Genomic DNA, 17524 nt, shown 5'->3' with positions numbered 1-17524 from the left:
TCAGGATTGTGACATGAGTCCCAAGTTGTTGCCAGGAGTTTGGGCAGCGTGGCACAAGTCAAACACAAAGCATAAGATTACACCACCCTCTAAAGGAGGGGTGGGGAGGCTTCCCTCCTCTCCCCTGTTGCCATATCCCCACACTACCCCAGTGCACGGATCATCACAAATTCAAGCGGATTTCCTCTCTCACCTCTCCCCCCACACATCCCATGCCATCTCCAAATCTGCAATGAGAAAGACAGCTATCTCTTGCCAGAGGTCTGAACTGACCACTTACAGAAGGGTCCCTCCCACTTCGCCTTCCTTTCTCTACCCATTTTAGATGCCCGTCCCATTCTTCCCACCTTGCCCTCCCTCCAAGCTCCTCTCTCCTTCTGCATGGAATTAAGTGAAAGGGTACATATTTTCCATCCCTGTTATATGGTGCCAAGGAGTCTTAAGTAGGGATTCACAGCAGCTGGGCTTTGACAGCTTCCTTCTTATCTCAACAACAATCTTTTCCCACTTCAACCATGGCAAACTGAGGCTGGGCTGCAGTGCCAGCATACCTGAGCCCTCAGCTACCCCCCAAAAGACCAAGCCCTATCCGTTGGGCCCTATTCATTGATTTATATATACATGTATCCTGCTCTTCTAGTGTCTATATACTTACTTAGAGTGGCTTGCAATAATTTTAAATTAGTCAATTACCTTTCGTTAGCCACCTTGGGACTAACTTTAAATAAAGATTTGCATTATTTTAGGGCCTTCCTCAAATTCAGGCTTACAGCTGTGAAGATGTATGTTAATTCATATCCCTCAACACATAGCTATTACTATTTCCTCCCACATTTTTAATTGTCTCTGCACTGGAAAATGTTTCTTTATACATACAGTGGTGCCTCGCAAGACGAAAAGAACCCGTTCTGTGATTCTCTTCGTCTAGTGGTTTTTTCGTCTTGCGAAGCAAGCCCATTGAAGGATTAGCGGATTAGCACTATTAGCGGCTTTTAGCGGCTTATCTGCTGAGCGGATCAGCTGATAAGTAGCTTAGCGGCTTAGAAAAAGGGGGGGGAAGGGAAAAAAAAGCAGGAACTCGCAAGACATTGTCGTCTTGCAAAGCAAGCCCATAGGAAATTCATTTTGCGAAGCACCTCCAAAACGGAAAACTCTTTCGTCTAGTGAGTTTTCCGTCTTGCGAGGCATTCGTCTTGCGGGGCACCACTGTATGTGTGGGGAACAACCTCCTGAGACCGGTATTCAGCCTGGGTGGGCTGCAGGTGGGTGGGAAAATGGTGCAAGATGCCAGACTCTACCTGATGGCTCTTAACTCCATGATAAGCAGGTCTTCTGTGTGGGAAGTGGAAAAGTGACTGCAATCTGTGTGCCTGGTGGTCTTCATTTTATTGGCAAGGAGCAGCTGCTCTACACTTTGAGGTGTCTGGACACCTGGGACTGCAAAAATGTGTTGCAAGTTTCATGCTGCATTGTGATAAGGTTGAAATAAGTGTAATATACTTTTGAGTAAGAATCAGTGCTGAAAATCTTGCATCTGAATATAAATTTTATAGCACATTCCAGAATACCTGGTGTGTGTATTTCTGTGCTCTTGTACTCTGTCTCTCTGTATATCTATAATTATATATCTCTATATATTACTCTGTGTTTACCTTTATACCACACTGCTGTACTGCAAATTGTGTAGGCATGCACTCATGCATATAATATATACATTTTCTTCTGTTTTCATTTTTCAAGTTTGGGATTGAACTTCTTATATATTTCTGTTTGCCAGGAGTAATGTCCCTGCATTTTAAGACAAGAAAGAAATGTAGAGTAGAGGTTATTCAGAACAGAATTAACTTGCTTAGGTTGCCATGTATTCCACTAAAGCTTTAATGAGCCATTTTGCACGTTTTAAATGTTGTGACTGCAATTATTCTCACTGCTTCATCTACTCTCCAAAGGACTTTTGTAATTTCAGTATGGAACCACTTTTGACAGGTCATTTTAACTTATTTAGCTATGGAGGCTTCAAGTCTGAATTTTGTATTACTTAAATATGTTCTCAATGAATGTCAGCATGTTAGACATTTGCACGTGATATTTAGCTCCTGTACAGAATTAAGGGTTCTTACACCAGGCTATGGATGACACCCTTCTCTGTGAATATTGGGCAACTTACAATTTTATTAGTCATTGCCCAGATCCTTCTGTAGCATATTATGCATAGAAAAATGAATAGATATCACAAATCATTTGCTGTGTAGTGTTTTATTAACAAGTGCATTACTTTGCAAACCTTAAGGTGTTTACTGTGGAGTTGTCCCATAAGCTTTCATGAAGAAATTCTTATCAAGATCAGTATGGTTATAAGTTACCATTGATCAGGTCCCAGTACTCAGCAGATGTGTTTAAATGTATCCGTGAAAATGGAACGACCCCATTTCCTAACTATCCCAAAAAGCCCATACAAAACTTGCATGGTATACAAATGAGAGGATTTCTCCCTGCACTAAAATAAATATATGGCGCAAGAACGCAAGAGAATTGTGACTGGCTCTTTTACTGTTCCTTAAAAAGTCTAAAATTCTGAAATATTTATTCAGTCATATCCCATCTGCTTGCTGTACTCAACTTCCAGGCTGTGAACTTATATTGAACTAAATGACCAACAATACAGTTGAAGCAATCACCCTGAAAATAAGTTGGAAATGCACTTCCTCTCTTTAAATAGCTATAAAATACACAGATTGTCTTCTCCTTTCTTTAGTTATCAGGATTTATTTGTTCTCTTGCTTCTAATATCCACTGAAGATATTTTCTGCCAGTATTAACTTCTTGGATCAATAATTTTTGATGGCAATCTTGAGGGAAGTTGGTGTCTGGCAGCTATCATAGCACTGTAGACTCTTGTTGAAAAGCAGTTACCACAAACAAAATTGGCTCTATCTTTGGGAGTGATGTTCACAAGACTGCACATATTTTATAGTACAATTATCTAGGGTGGCTGTCGTGCCCTCTCTGTTTAGAAAAATAGGGTCACAGCTTGAACAATCCAGTTTTATGAGTTGGAGCGAGAGGCAATAAGTTTTCACATACAGTTTATATCAGGGATGCAGAACCTGTGACCCTCCAGTTGTTACTGGACTACAACTCCTATAATTCCTGACCTTTGACTATGCTGGCTGGGCATAGTGGGAGTGGGGTCCAACAACCTCTGAAGGGGCACAGGCTTCCCATCCTTGGTTTCTATTTTCTGAAAGAGTGGGGAACTGCTGATATACTCAGTGTGTGATCTACCATCCACATCTTGTGCTTGACACTGCCAGCTAGGCCACAAATTAAAACATCAGGCCTGATGCTTGTCAGTCATCCCCCTTATACCCCCACAAGTAAGAAGCAGGATCCTGAAGTTTGCCCTCGTTCCATATATTACATTTATATATTTTTATATTATATTGTTGTGAGGTGGGGGAGGGGGGAGTAGGCTGTTTGCCAAGACCCTTCCAACCCTTGGATCCAGCAAGTGTTAAAATATAAGCCAGGCTAGCTTCCTGATGAGGTGATTGCCTGGGTGATGGGCCATTAAGGGGAACAAAATGTTTCTATTGTATTTGCTAAAGGTGCTTATTAGCTTGTGTTTTTCAGTACTTAACTTTGAAGATCTTAGGCTGCAATCCTAACCCTACTTAAGTGGGAGCAAAACCCACTGAATTCAATAGGACTTACCTCTGAGTAGATATGGTTAGGATAGTGTTGCTCCTTATTTGCTACTCCAGATGGTGTTAAAATGCACCAAGAAAAATGCTCAAAGTAGAATGCTTGCTTCGGTTACAGTTTTTTTGTATCATTATTCATTTTCTCTTCATTGTAATAGATGGGGTGCTCTCCTGGTCAAAGTACCACAGCTTCACCAAGCACTTAAACAGTGGATTTGTCACAGGCTAATCTAGATTTTATTTTGCTTTTTATTGTAGAGTGCAGATATGAGTCCTGCAAGCAGTACCAACTCGCTTCCTGTCAGCCCACTTACTGAAGAACCGTTGCCATTCAAGGTAAATAGCTTTCATCACAGAGTCAATGATACTTGGGGTATTTGACTTAAACAGGTGCATGCTTCCAAGTACCCTGGCTATAATTGCATGCTTGCAAAAATCATGAGGAGTTGACTGATATACAGAACGGCAAAGGATATCCTGGAAGCAGATTTGCACTCTTGGTGAGACATTAATGTTAGGCAAAACTTTAAGCCCTGTTTAAGACTCCAGGATCTTAAACCCTGGATCTCAATTTCCTTAAGTTTGCTTTTAATCAGTATGTATTGGCATCTTTTAAAACTTCTGTTTGCCTGATCAGCAAGCAGATGGGTGTGTGTGTATGGCTGTTGTGGTGAGGCATCTATCCTTCTCTACATCCAGAGAGGAAGCTGCTTCTCTTATCTACAGGAATAGCTGCACCTTGTAAAACTACTGTGCGAGCAGAGACATCCTAATCAAAAACCTTTATTCTTCCTGATCAGCCAAACAGCCCTGGGTTATGTCTCCACTTTGTCAATAGGGCATGTTAGGTGAACATGGCATAATGCATGGCCCACAATTATTATTTTATGACATCTGCTGAAGCCATCATACTATCCAAAAGTACTTCTGTCACCCTGACGACATTTCTCTCTATTCCCTCTGGCACCAGGGTTGCTGCTTGCAGATGGGGTTTGCAAGTGGTTCAAGTCAAGTACAAACCTTATAGACCACAGTCCTCTTTATTTATTATTATTATTTATTTATTCCTTACATTTATTTACCACCATTATCCTCCAAGGATTTCAAGGTGGTGTACACGGTTCTCCTCCTCCCCATTTCATTCTCACAACAACCTTGGGAGATAGGTCAGGCTAAGAGATAATGACTGGCCGCACTTCATGACTGAGTGGGGATTCGAACCCTGCTCTCTCAGGTCCTAGCTCAACTCTCTAACCATTATGCCACACTGGCTCTCTTTGAAACACATTGCTCTGAAGTCACTCCTGTGCCATTGCCTGCTTTATCACTCCAGGTTCTGGATGACTTGGTGGTGACAGACTAGACTAGAGAATCTGTGGTCCTCCAGATGGCATTGGACTACAGCTTTTATCTTCCCTGACAATTGTTCATGTTGACAAGCACCAATAGGAGTTGAAGTACAACAACATTCAGGGCGCCACAGATTCCCCATCCCTGCACTAAGCTGTCCCTTTGGGAATTTGACACTGATTCTTCTGGATGACTGCTTTTTTATAACTTCAATTTTAGGGTACTTGTTACCTTTCCAGCCATTGGGGCATGGACCTTACCACCTGAACCTAGGTACCTGACAGGCACATAGTATGCATGTATGTACAACCTAGGTTTCCCTTATCCCTCCATTCTTCCATCATGGAATTCAAGGTGACATGCCTTCTGTATGTTTGTTTAGCTTCATCTCGACTATGGTCCTCAAGTCAATGTCACGAATATATATAAAGAGTGACTTTATATAAAGAATAACTTATGAGAAGGTGGTGATTTGTTGGCATCTGTTCCTTTGAAGAAGACTGAGAAGACAGGTGACAACTGTGTGTAGGCATACAGAGACACATTGTTGTATGCTCGTTTTAAAAAATAGCAGGATATTAAAAATAAAACCAGGGGTACATTTGTTTTGGCTTTTGAAGGGAAGACTTCTAGCTTTCCTGTGGAACTCATGTAAACATTGAGGTCAGGCTCAGGGGAGATTCATGTGCAACTCCCAGCCAGCACTGTTGAGGGGAAATAAAAGTAATATAAAATGCAACCGTTTCTGTTATTGCTTGCTGACTTGCTCCAGGAGAGAGCAACACTGTTTCAGCAGTAACGTGAGTGAGTGATTTCATATGCAAAAACCCTTTCCAAATACTGTCAGTCTATAATAGTGGTTTGTGATGACAGGGAATGTATTACTCTGGCCAATTTGATAGTCGTACTTCCCAACTTCCCGTGAAGTGAGCAGTAATGTTTAGATGTTTAATTTGATTTGTTGTGGGCGGTTCTGAGAAAAGCAATTGTCACTTAAGAACAGGGTAGAAAAATTGGGCCTCTGTGGGATAGTAAACTATGGTTTACTTTTGAATTTGAAATAAGTTATAGCTGTCGCTTTGGAATATCGGTTCTGACCTAAGGAAAAGGGGGTGCCCTTTCAATGTGTTTGCTGTACAAACGTGGGTGGCACTGTGGTCTAAACCACTGAGCCTCTTGGGCTTGCCCATCGTCAGGTCAGCAGTTTGAAACCACATGACGGGATGAGCTCCTGTTCCTCTGTCCCAGCTCCTGCCAACCTAGCAGTTCAAAAGCACACCAGCGCGAGTAGATAAATAGGTACTGCTATGGCAGGAAGGTAGTGTTTCTGTGTGCCCTGGCTTCCATCACAGTGTCCTGTTGCATCAGAAGCAGTTAGTCATACTGGCCACATGACCCAGAAAAGCTAACTGCAGACAAACACTGGCTCCCTCAGTCTGAAAGCGAAGATGAGCGCCATAGTTGAATTCAGCTAGACTTAACTAGACTTAGCTTTACCTTTACCTGTACAAACTAACTTCATCACAGATGACCAGGCTTTCTAATAAAGCTTATATGGACAGGCAGTATGGGATTCATAGAGCATGTGAATTCTGGGACATCATATCTGAAATCCAAGGAGAGAGAAGTTTGTGTGTGTGTGTGTGTGCGTGCGTGTGTGTGTGTGTGTGTGTGTGTGTGTGTGTGTGTGAGAGAGAGAGAGAGAGAGAGAGAGAGAGATTTACTCTTCCTTTCATACATTACTTGTTTTTTCCTTACAAGAAAACCTGTTCAAACTTTTTACAGCATATTGATTAAGATTTGGTAGGAACCTGATACATTGCTTTATGGGCTGGGTCTGTCCCACCTCAGCAGTTCCTGGCATACATTTTGGGGCGAGTCTATCAGCAGATAAATGGCCTTTCCCTCTCTAAAAGAAGAAAGGTACAGATGGCATTAGGAGGTGGGTTAAATAGCTTGCTCCTGATATAAAACGTACAGAGCAAATGTGCGGCTGAGGCATAGAGGGACAAAGGTCAGCTTTCATATCTATGAATAGCACTAAAGCTGTTGCTCTTGCACATTAGGCCTGAGGACTCAATCACAGGAAATTTGGAATTAAAATCACCACTGTGCCTCCTACTGTGCCATTTCCTCAGCAGCTCATAACATCCTCAGTATTGCTGCATACCCAGCTGCCATCTATAGGGGGTCCTTCAGGCTTTTTATGTGGCATTGTTTTTGACACTCAGTCTGAAATATTAAAAAAAATGACATGAGAGCAGTTTGGGGAGCACTCAGAGGCGGTTCCATCTCTAGCTCAGTGCAAGAGGTGCCAGCTGGGCTAAAATTTTATTGAATGAATTAACAGAGCATTTTTCTGTGACTTCAGGTGGTAGTAAAAATAAGAAAGCAGGGTGGGGGGGCATGTCATGGTGTACATAATTAGCAGCAGCATCAAATAGAGACTGAAGACTCGGCCTCACACTTACCCTTTTCGAGGCGAGTCAATCAGAACTGTACACATTACTTGAAATGCAGTTGCACCATAGATTTGTGTAGCAGCAATGTGATATTGGCAGTTATATTTCCAGTTCCTTTCTTAATGACCTTAGCATGGAATTTGCCTTTTTCACAGCCACCACACACTAGGTTAACTTCTTCATCAAGCTAGCAAGGTCTCACTCCTGGTCTATCAATATTATATATGCACATACACAGTAAGTTATTTGACAGAAGTTATTTAACAACAAACAAAACACAAGCCAGATTCTGATGTTGGTTTTTCAGAGATTACAGTGGCCAAGGCTGGTTTGGTACTTCAATGAATATTAGCTTTATTTACCAAATTGATATTGAAATTGACAAAGCTTGTTCTGATTTGGGGGAATTGGTAATTCTTTCCAGTTTTTGCTAAGTTTAGTTACTCTGTTCTCGCCTCAGTATTTGACTGTGCGGATGCTAATCCCCCAAATGAGAAACAACACAATTAATAAAAGGAGATAATCCTAAGAAAAAGTATGGAAGTCTGCTGATAAAGCTCTCTTTCATCAAAGAGATCCCCACTAGATTCTGTCTTTGTGGCGGTTGTAGCCAGGTTACCAGCTTCAAATAGCAACTTCTGAAAAGAATAATCTAGCAGCCAGGATCACTTGTAGTAGTGGGCCACATTATCCATTTGGAAAGAATCTTTCCCATCAAAAGGGAAAGAATCCATAATATGTTTGTTGGTTTGAGAAATGTTTACCCATGTTTCCACTAAAATAGCCTCAATGAGGATTTCTGATCAAATAAAAACTGTCTAGATAAGATAAAAAAATTCCTTCCAGTAGCACCTTAAAGACCAACTAAGTTAGTTCTTGGTATGAGCTTTCGTGTCCATGCACACTTCTTCAGATACACTGATGGACTTCCATTTCATGCGGCTCAATGTGGTGCCTTCCATGGTTCCAACAGATAGGCAGACCAACACGGCTACCTATCTGTGTCTAGATAAGGAAACTGTAAACTGGGGTAAATATTATGTTACCCATTAGGTTTCAGAAAGAAAGAATACTTAACATTAATGAGCTTTATGTGCCATTGAAATCAATGGATTTAAAGTGTATAGTTGAATGCTAAATTCAGCCTTACCAACGTGGTGCCTTCCTGCTATTTTGGGTGACAAATCCCATCAGCCCCAGTTAATACCTTGGAGTTGTAGTCCCAGACAGCAGGAGGGCACCAGGTTGGGGGTGGCTAGCTTAAGAAAATGAAGTAATTTCAGTAGAATTTAGTTGTGGATAATTTTTTTTTTTATTGATTTCATCCTACATCAGCTAAAGGTCTGTCTTATCAGTGCATTCTGCGAATGTACAAAAACAATGCAGTGCATTCTTGGTACATTAATTGCAGACAGAAAGCATAATATTAAACTTGTTTTTCTGTATTACAGTGTTACAACACCACACATACACACACATGATTTTTCCTGAACAAGATATTACAATAAATGAAAGGCATACATAAAGTCAGAAGAGTATGCATAATTTCTCCAGTAATCAATAAAAGTAGACCAATTTTCCTTTAAAAAAATAAAATAATACTTTTTGTTCTCTTTCTTTGCTTTGAATATAATTAGTAAGTTTTGACATCACCGTCAAGCAGTTTATTTTCCCATTCAGAAGCCGACAAAATTTATTTCCAGCATCTAGCATAACAGACTGTGGCTGTAACAGCCATGTATGATATCATCTCCTGATATAGTATGCAGTGTTCTTAGCATCCATCAAGAGAAAAAAATTAGGAACTGAACTCAATTTCTCCTTCATTATTCCCCCCCTCTGGTAAATGCATTGGTTTTTTCCTTAGTAGTGCCAAAGATCCACCATAACTCTTCTTTTCTCCGCCCCCCCTCTCTCACACACACACAGAGGGAGAGAGAGAGAGGGAGGGAGGGAGGGAGGACACACCCACCCACACCCCTACACACCTTTCCAGAATGCATTCCTATGGTCCCCAGGAGTTTGTCATAGAAGCCATCGGATTTAAAAAAAAAAAGAAAATTGAGGAGGGAACTCTCCCTCTGAAGGGGTGGGTGGAGTCTGACCTCACAAGTCTCCTACCTGCAGCTATGACAAGGTCCACTGTTGGTGCTTCCCTGGCCCAGGAACTTTGGCACAACTTACAAACATAAAAACAAAATGGCTCCTAAAAGGGGGAGGCGGCCGTTGAAGCTATGATGTATGATGCCCACCAGGCCCCCACCCAGCCCATTTCCAACAAAGATGGAGGGGGCAGAAGGCACGTTGACCCACCTGCCTGTCAGCGTGAGCTCAGCTGGGCTTTGTATTTGGTAGTTTGTCTGCATTTGATTCTCCATTTCCTGACTCAGTCGGATTGTTCTGCCCATGTTCTAGGCACCATACTAAGATCTGTGGGTATAATATACTACCTGTGCACAACTTTAGGACAGGTCTCCCTGAAGTTGGTATATAAAATGAAAAAGTTACATTCCTTCTGTATGCATTCTCAGATGTCCTGAAGTTTGAAGAAATGTGGTTTTGGTTGGTCTTGTTTTGGTTTTGTTGAGTGTTCAAGACTATTTCTTAAGAAGGATGCGGGAGAAAGGGGCAAAAATGTAATTCCACTTTAAGTCATGTCAGAAACTCTGCATTAGAACTTTTGTATTTTAGAACATAGAGGAATTAGTAAAATGAAGATCAGCATGCATGTGACAATAGGTGGGCAGGAGACAAAGGACCCAAAACTGAGGTAGCATACTAAGAGAGAAGAGCCAAATATTGTTTCTGCCTGCCTGCTTCTGATTTATGAACTTCCAGCATATTATGGTTAATACACATTTGGCTTTCCTCAATCCCAGTTTCATCATCAATCGTTATTCTGTGCTTGCCTTTCCAGTCTGGATTGGGGATCATCAGTAGCTTTATTGTTTTCTTTTGCCATCCCTGCTGTATGAGGATGAATGCAAGATTTGTTTGCAAAAAAATGAAAAAGGTAATTTGTTATCATGACAAGACAAACAGAATTATCTTTCCATAAATTAAAATGAAATTATTATTGGATTTTATCTCTTTATAAAGCAGTCTGTGCCTCTCATTCAGAGAGGTCCTTGGAGTAAATGGGAATTAATTGGAAAAAAATTACTGAATATTATGAAGCTGTCACTTCAGCTTTCTAGATCAGCACTGCAGATATTAGAGATGCTGGGTGCATACCAACCATGCAGATGATTTCAGCATATAAATTTTGAGGCAGGAAGTTGATCAGCATCCATATTTATTTACTCTGCAAGGGCCTGCCACTCTTTTGCCTTGAAGATCATGCTTTCTTGAGGTTTTGCCGTGTCCTTGCATAGAAACGAAGCACTATTATCCTGCTTTTGAAAACAAACTAGTGCACTAACAGGTTGGTTATGCAACATGGATATTGATTATTTTTTAAGCATAGATAGTTTAGATTTAGATGCTTTTAGATGTTTTAATTGTTTTCTCTCTTGTGTGTTTGCTGCCCTGGGCACCTTCAGGACGAAGGGTAGGGATATAGATTTAATAGTAAATAAATAACAAATGAGATGCTTTTTAGAAAATTAGGAGTAAAAACAGCCAGGAATAGTAGGCAGATGAGCCCTGGGGATGTGAAGAATGAAATGGCAACATTGATTCTTGCTGGTTCCCGAGAATTCTGGGTGCTTGCTTTTCCAGGAACAGCAGTGAGAGAGGGAAAGGGTTGTGCGGCTGGAAAACAGGACCAAATGATGTCAGCTAGTAAGCTCTGGGATGCTGAGCAGTCAGTCAGCTTCCTGTGATGGAGTTTGCCCCATGCTAGTTCTGGCCCCATGAAGCTAAAAGTGAGGCTTTCCCTGTGCAAAAGCATCTGGGACTAGGGGGAAAAGGAACCCCAAGAACAAGGAAAGGAAAAATGGTAACATCTGCCCTGTGAGAAGGGGCATCGTTTCCAAGACTAGCTGACTTCAGCCAGTGAGCCATGGGCACTCCATGGAGCAGTGACAGCAAGGCTTCCTTCCTGTTTTATCCCCACAGATGATTGACTATTGCTTCCTGATGTGAGAGGGCAGGAACTGGAGGACAGGTTTACATGTGTGGCAGGCCAGAAGTGGTATAATTGCCTTATTCGCACAAGAGCTTGCTTGAGTGAGGGACAGGGAGTTGATGTGGAATGTAGTAAGCTGAATGGGAGAGGTCACTTGGGCCTGTAGTGGCAGAGATGGATCAAGGCATAATGGGAGGTTCAACAGATTAATGCATTTTTCAGCTCTGGTACAAGATAGGTTGAATAAATCTCCTGAAGGCTAGAAGGAGGAACAGCTTGCTTTATGGTTATATGAGAGCGATGCAACTCTGCAATAAGTAGCAAGCATGGGGCGATGTCTGTGACCAAAATTAAGTTACCTGATGTCCTATATATGTTGTTGGACAACAACCTTCAACTTTCCCGACCTTTGGATATACTTATTGGGGCTGTTGTGAGTTCCAGTCCAACAATACCTGGATGGAACCACATTGGCAACCCCTGCTAGGAACAGGTGAATTGGCATAGTGTTGGATTTTTACTTTTATAAAAGATGGATCTGATGTATCATCTCTATGCCAGCTCCATCTTATAATCAGTCTCCCTCCATCCTGAAGATAACGGAGCTTTCAGCAGACTGACAGGTTATATTATGGGTAACATGATGTTTTAGTTCTACTTAATTTCATGCATATGAGGAATCATGACTGGCTGACAGCTTCAATGAATCCAGAAAGCACTGCCTTAAGTGACGTTTTGCATAAGGAAAAAAAAAGGAATAATAAAGTTGATTATAGGCAAGCAGAACTAATGAATGTAAAATGGAGACGAGAAGAACCAGCCACCTCCTCTCTGATTCTGATATTGTGGCTGTTTCTTTTTTCTTTTTAAATTTTGCCTACCTAACCTACTCACATTTTCGAACAGTAATATCTAAAGGGCCCATAAGATAAAATGTAAACTATTGTTTTCCTGAGTATGCTGTTGGTGGTGTTAATGTTGGAAATTACTGACTTGCTACGGAAATTTTGTCTAAACTTTTAAATAATTTGGGGGTCTCTTCTGACACAAAACTTGGGATGAATTTTGAAGGGAGCCATCCTTTATTATTATTATTAGTAGTAGTAGTAATAGTAGTAGTAATAGTTGTAGTTGTAGTAGTAGTAGTAGTAGTAGTAGTAGTAGTAGTAGTATTCAGCTAATTTTTTTTTCAGAGGAGAGCCATTGAAATAATGGCCATGGCTAACTTAGGTCCATCAATTTCACTGAACCTACGCTGAGTAAATCTTAGTTGAATACAACTCTGTAATACAACTGTCTATGATTCTAAAAGCAAAAATTAAAATAAAGATTAGAAATCTTGCCCCCCCCTTTTTTTTAAAAAGCTACCAAATGCAAAGCAAAACATTTTTTATCTGCCTTTAGAATGAAAGCAGAGACATCAGTTCATCTTCCCTCTGGGAAACAGCCAGCTATCATCTTTGAGTCTAGAGATTCCTAAAAACAGCAAAGTGTGTGCTGGTTTTACTTTTCTAGTTTATGGATGGAAAGGGGACAACACCGTGCTATTGCGCTAATGATTTGAGAGAGCAAACTAAGGCACTTGCTTCCATTAGGAAAGGTGGCTTTTGTTCCACACCAAAACCCGTTGGGAATATCACCATTGCCCATTTTCACCATGAGAGTACTCCACGGAAAGCTTTTGTCTGTGAATAAGGGAAGGAGTAAAGGAGTAAATTATTGCTATATCAATTCTCTGAGGGTGCTATTATCTGGAACAAGGGAGCTCTGTGGCATTTTTTTGTACTGAGTTCTCAGGAGAGAGGAAAGAGACTGTTCTAAGCTAGCCACTGGCACCCTTGGAAACCCTTTTTTCCAGGTATCAAGGGAGATTTGTCATCAAGCCCCCTAGAGCCTTCCCATTGCCCCAAGGGTTTGTTATACTTCTGGCAGCTTTCCAGCAACTATTCTGAGGGCTTCTCTCTCATTCTCTCTTCTCTCTCTCTCTCTCTCTCTCTCTCTCTCTCTCTCTCTCTCTCTCTGTGTGTGTGTGTGCGCTTCACATTTACAGTTTCAACATGGTTCCTGCTCTTACTAGTAGCTACATAAATTGGCCTTTGAATAAAAATCTGCTGTATTCTGTACAATAATATCCATTGCAGTTGGGTTTTTTTAAGGTTAAAAATGCAAGAGAAGAAATTGATTGTTAAAATATATATTTGAGGTGTGAAAGGTTGCTTATTAGTTTCTACCTGTATGCATGCTAACGCAAGGACTTTATATTGGTAGCAGAGCAGTCCTACAACAGGGGAAGGGGAGAGAAGACAATATGAGGTGCAGGAACTGCAAAATCTATAGCCCTGCCAATCTCAACCAGTCACAGCAGTTTTGTGCTGTGTGGGTGTGTGGAGGGAAAACAAGTATTCCACCTTCAGTATTGACATACTGCAACCCACCCACCCCCAACAGCAGGAGGGTTTTGGATCTGACATATCCAAGGAGTCCACTGATCCATTCTGGGATGCCCTCTTTTCACGATTACCACCTATGGAAGAGTGACAAGGGCAATGGAGGTTTCCACACCTGCAAGGCAAAGCTTGTGAGAGTGGACTTCCCTCTTTGCAGGGAGAGAAGGAGATCCATTATATACTCTGGTCCCTGGTATGCTGTTCTGTGGACCATGGGATTGACTTCAAAGTAGCGCTAAGAAGATTGCTCTGTCAGCACAAACATTTACCTGATGGAATGATCTCTGTTCTCTTCCATCTGCACACTTAGGGTTTTCCTGATCTCGCAGAGATTTAAGGAGGGGTGCACAGTGGGAGGAGCAGGGCCAGCCGAAGACATTTCGGCACCTGAGGAGAACCACAAAACAGTGCCTTCCTCCCCACCAGGAAGAAGGGGGGAGCAAAGAGTGACACCAAGAACAACAGGGAATAACGATCCACATTGGGACCCGCTGCCCATGTAGATCCTGCCACCTGAGGCCATTGCCTCACCTTGCTACATGAGTGGAGTGGCCCTGGGAATGAGAGGCGGGGAAGCCCTATTGTGCTGATTCCTGCTAGCACAGCTACCCATCCCCTTGAGTTTTGTGTAAATTAGTGTGTAATAAATGTCCTCTTGCAGGGCCAACATGAACAAAAGCTTTCCCAGTGATTATGATGTTAGGAACAGTATCCCTATTGCATATGGATACCTGTGGGGTTTTTGGTCATGCTATCTGGTTCAGAGGCTCTTGATTTCATATTTGATGCTACAAAAACTAAATCAATTTCCATCTAGCAATGTAATCACTCTGTTATGGGAAGGGTGACTGCATACCCTCTGCCATTTAGTTGACCTAAGAAATAAGCTGCCTTTCAGGTTCTCCTCTAAAACATGAAAGCTGCTCCTCAATTAATGGGAGGGTAGTGCAGATCTGGAATTGTTTTCGCGAACTTCACACTGCCTTTTGAACTGTGTACATTTTAGATGTGCTGCCTTATGTAAATTAATATGCTTATCATAAAATAGAAGAGGCTAAAATAGGTCAAACGTGTGGGTGGATATGTTGCATTTGTTTGCATGAAACAAAGTAAAGTACCGAAGAACCCTACTTCGGGTCACTGTTCTGGCAAGAGCAAAATGCGCACACAGCCCAGTCCTCAGTGACCTAAATCTCACTGGAAGGTATTCCCCAGGGTTTCTTACACATACCCTCCACAACACTTCATCTGTCACAGTTTAAAAAATGTTGCTACTGCCCTCATGTTTTAGATTCATTATTCCATTTTTTAAAAAGAGGGTGGATAAGTCCCTTTTGATAAATGGTGTTGACTTGGTGATCTTTGTGATACTTTCTGTGTGCATTGTTGTGTGATCCTGTGAAGTCATGACATCTATCAGTCTTCTGAATCACTGCAACTGTTAGGTAGTTAATACGTGAATGGAAGGTTCATTTCCTGCACTTATTATCTATGTCAAACAGGGAGTAGCAGTTGCAATAATCCTGTCATCTTCATCAGCCATTGATGATTTTATCTTAAGGATGGGAGTTTTGAGGATCACGCGAATGGGATTAAGAGCTTCCCTGCTGGTTTCAGGAAGATGTCTAGTCCAAGTGCATTAAAACAGTAGCAGAATTATTTAAACAGATTTTGACGTCACATTTAATAGTCTTCCCAAAGTAATTAGATAGTTATGACATTATGCATCTGTCAGGCCAATGCATGGCAATGGCTGCCGAAAGAAGGAAGCTCCTATGGGACAAGATAAATATTTGATGAACAACATGACCACCTTTATTTTCACTAGTAAAATCAATCTGCTTCAGTCTTCATATGCTTGCCACTGCAGGCAGTTTTGAAACATGCTAGCATTTATTTTAATCGATATTTAAACTACTGTGTGAATGGGTCTTCAAAATGTAATAATTTGTGTGTGTGTGGTTGTTCTATCATATATTCTGTGCCATTATGGAGGGCAATAACATTTATTTAAGTTATTTATATCCTGGCTTTTAGGGTACAAACTCAGAGGTCAGGTTACAACAACCAAAAGGGACAATATGTGCTAAAACCCCTATCATTTTTGTTGTGATGAGTGAGTTCAACGGCTTAGCAAGTGACATAAGAGGCCAATGAGATTTCTCCTGGCAAAATGAAACCTCGTTTCTGGTCAGGCTGCTTCGTCTCTACAACTATTCTCTTGAGTAAAGACCAAACTGTTATCATGACTGTCCATACCTGCCATACTTACAGTACATTATGGTTCACCAGCTCACCTGATTGTCATTAGGAAGGAGCTGTGACTCATACTTTGCATGCAAAAGTTCCCAGTCTCAAACTCTTCATCTCCAAGCAGAGGTCCTTGTTAGAAATCCAGGAGAGCTGCTGCCAGTCAGTGCAGACAGTACTAAGTTAGATGGACCAATGGTCTGACTCAGTATAAACCAGCTTAGCCTCCTCATGCCCATTTCTCTGGTGATGGCAGCAGATAGCATTGCCCAGCATACAAGTCCCTCCAGACCACAAGCATTGTCATATTAACTTTTTAGGGTACCGCTTAGGTTTTAATACAATATTTGTATACCTGTATACAAAGGGCTGCCATTATCTTAATTTCTTCACATACCTAGCCCATACTTGGTGATGTACACACAGTGGTGGCTGGTGCTCATTGGGCTTAGTAGGGAGGCCAATGGAACCAATAAAAGGCAGAGCCAACTAATTCAGATTTTGTGCCCATCTTTCCCCCTGCTAAGTTCTACAAGGACAGCAGTGAGACTGAGGAGGAGGAGGACTATCAGTGCCACCCCCTCAATTGGTTGTAAGAAAAAAGGGAGGCAGGTTTAGGCTGGCTGTGGGCAAGGCCTCATTTGTCCAAATATCCCAGTCTCCAATGTGGACACTGATTAAAACAAAAGGGGGGGGGCACTCCAGCAGGTTTGCAATGTAATAAAGCATGGAATAAAAAGAAAACAAACATGGAGAAAAGCATCAGGCTCCTAGTCCTCTTAATGAGAAAACTCAAGGCAATGGGTTTTTAAGAAGAAAGGATAGAGCCATTCCCTTGCACCACTTTATGAAGTAAGAGAACACATCAAATTCCCATTTATATCACACTCTTTTTGTATATTGGTCTAACACTGTACCTAACACTTATTTTTGCTTCAGGGGTTACTTAAAGGGTCAAAATAAATACAGATATTACATTGTAACTGTGAGATTCCTCTTGCTGATATTGATTCCTGCCACAAAAGCTACAGTTTCAGGTTAAGGAGGATCAAATCTCTGGGTTTATCACATAATGATTGCCTGGCTATTGTGTTTATCTTGACAGAATCCTGGAATGCCCAGAGAACCACACTAAGAAAATCCATGTAGAATACACTATATAGTTTTTCACATTTAGTTTTCTTGCTGCTAGTGTTTTATTTGTTCATTTCAGAACATTTGTCTATATGAGCAAAAGCTCGG

General features: G+C 41.4%; 1 protein-coding gene across 5 annotated transcripts in view; it reads left to right on the top strand.

Moving 5' to 3' along the window:
- The window catches only part of CCSER1 (coiled-coil serine rich protein 1), a 740630-nt gene that overhangs the window by 358052 nt on the left and 365054 nt on the right, over positions 1 to 17524 (top strand). For all 5 annotated transcript variants that reach the window (XM_081206994.1, XM_081206993.1, XM_081206995.1 and 2 more), the window contains one exon: positions 3963 to 4040. In XM_081206994.1, coding sequence (XP_081063120.1) covers positions 3963 to 4040 — 78 coding nt within the window. The remainder of the gene's footprint in view (positions 1 to 3962; positions 4041 to 17524) is intronic.

The sequence above is a fragment of the Podarcis bocagei genome (genome assembly GCF_964188305.1).
Source record: "Podarcis bocagei genome assembly, chromosome: 9".
NCBI classification, from domain to species: Eukaryota; Metazoa; Chordata; class Lepidosauria; order Squamata; family Lacertidae; genus Podarcis; species Podarcis bocagei.
This window is presented reverse-complemented; position numbering and strand designations above follow the sequence as displayed.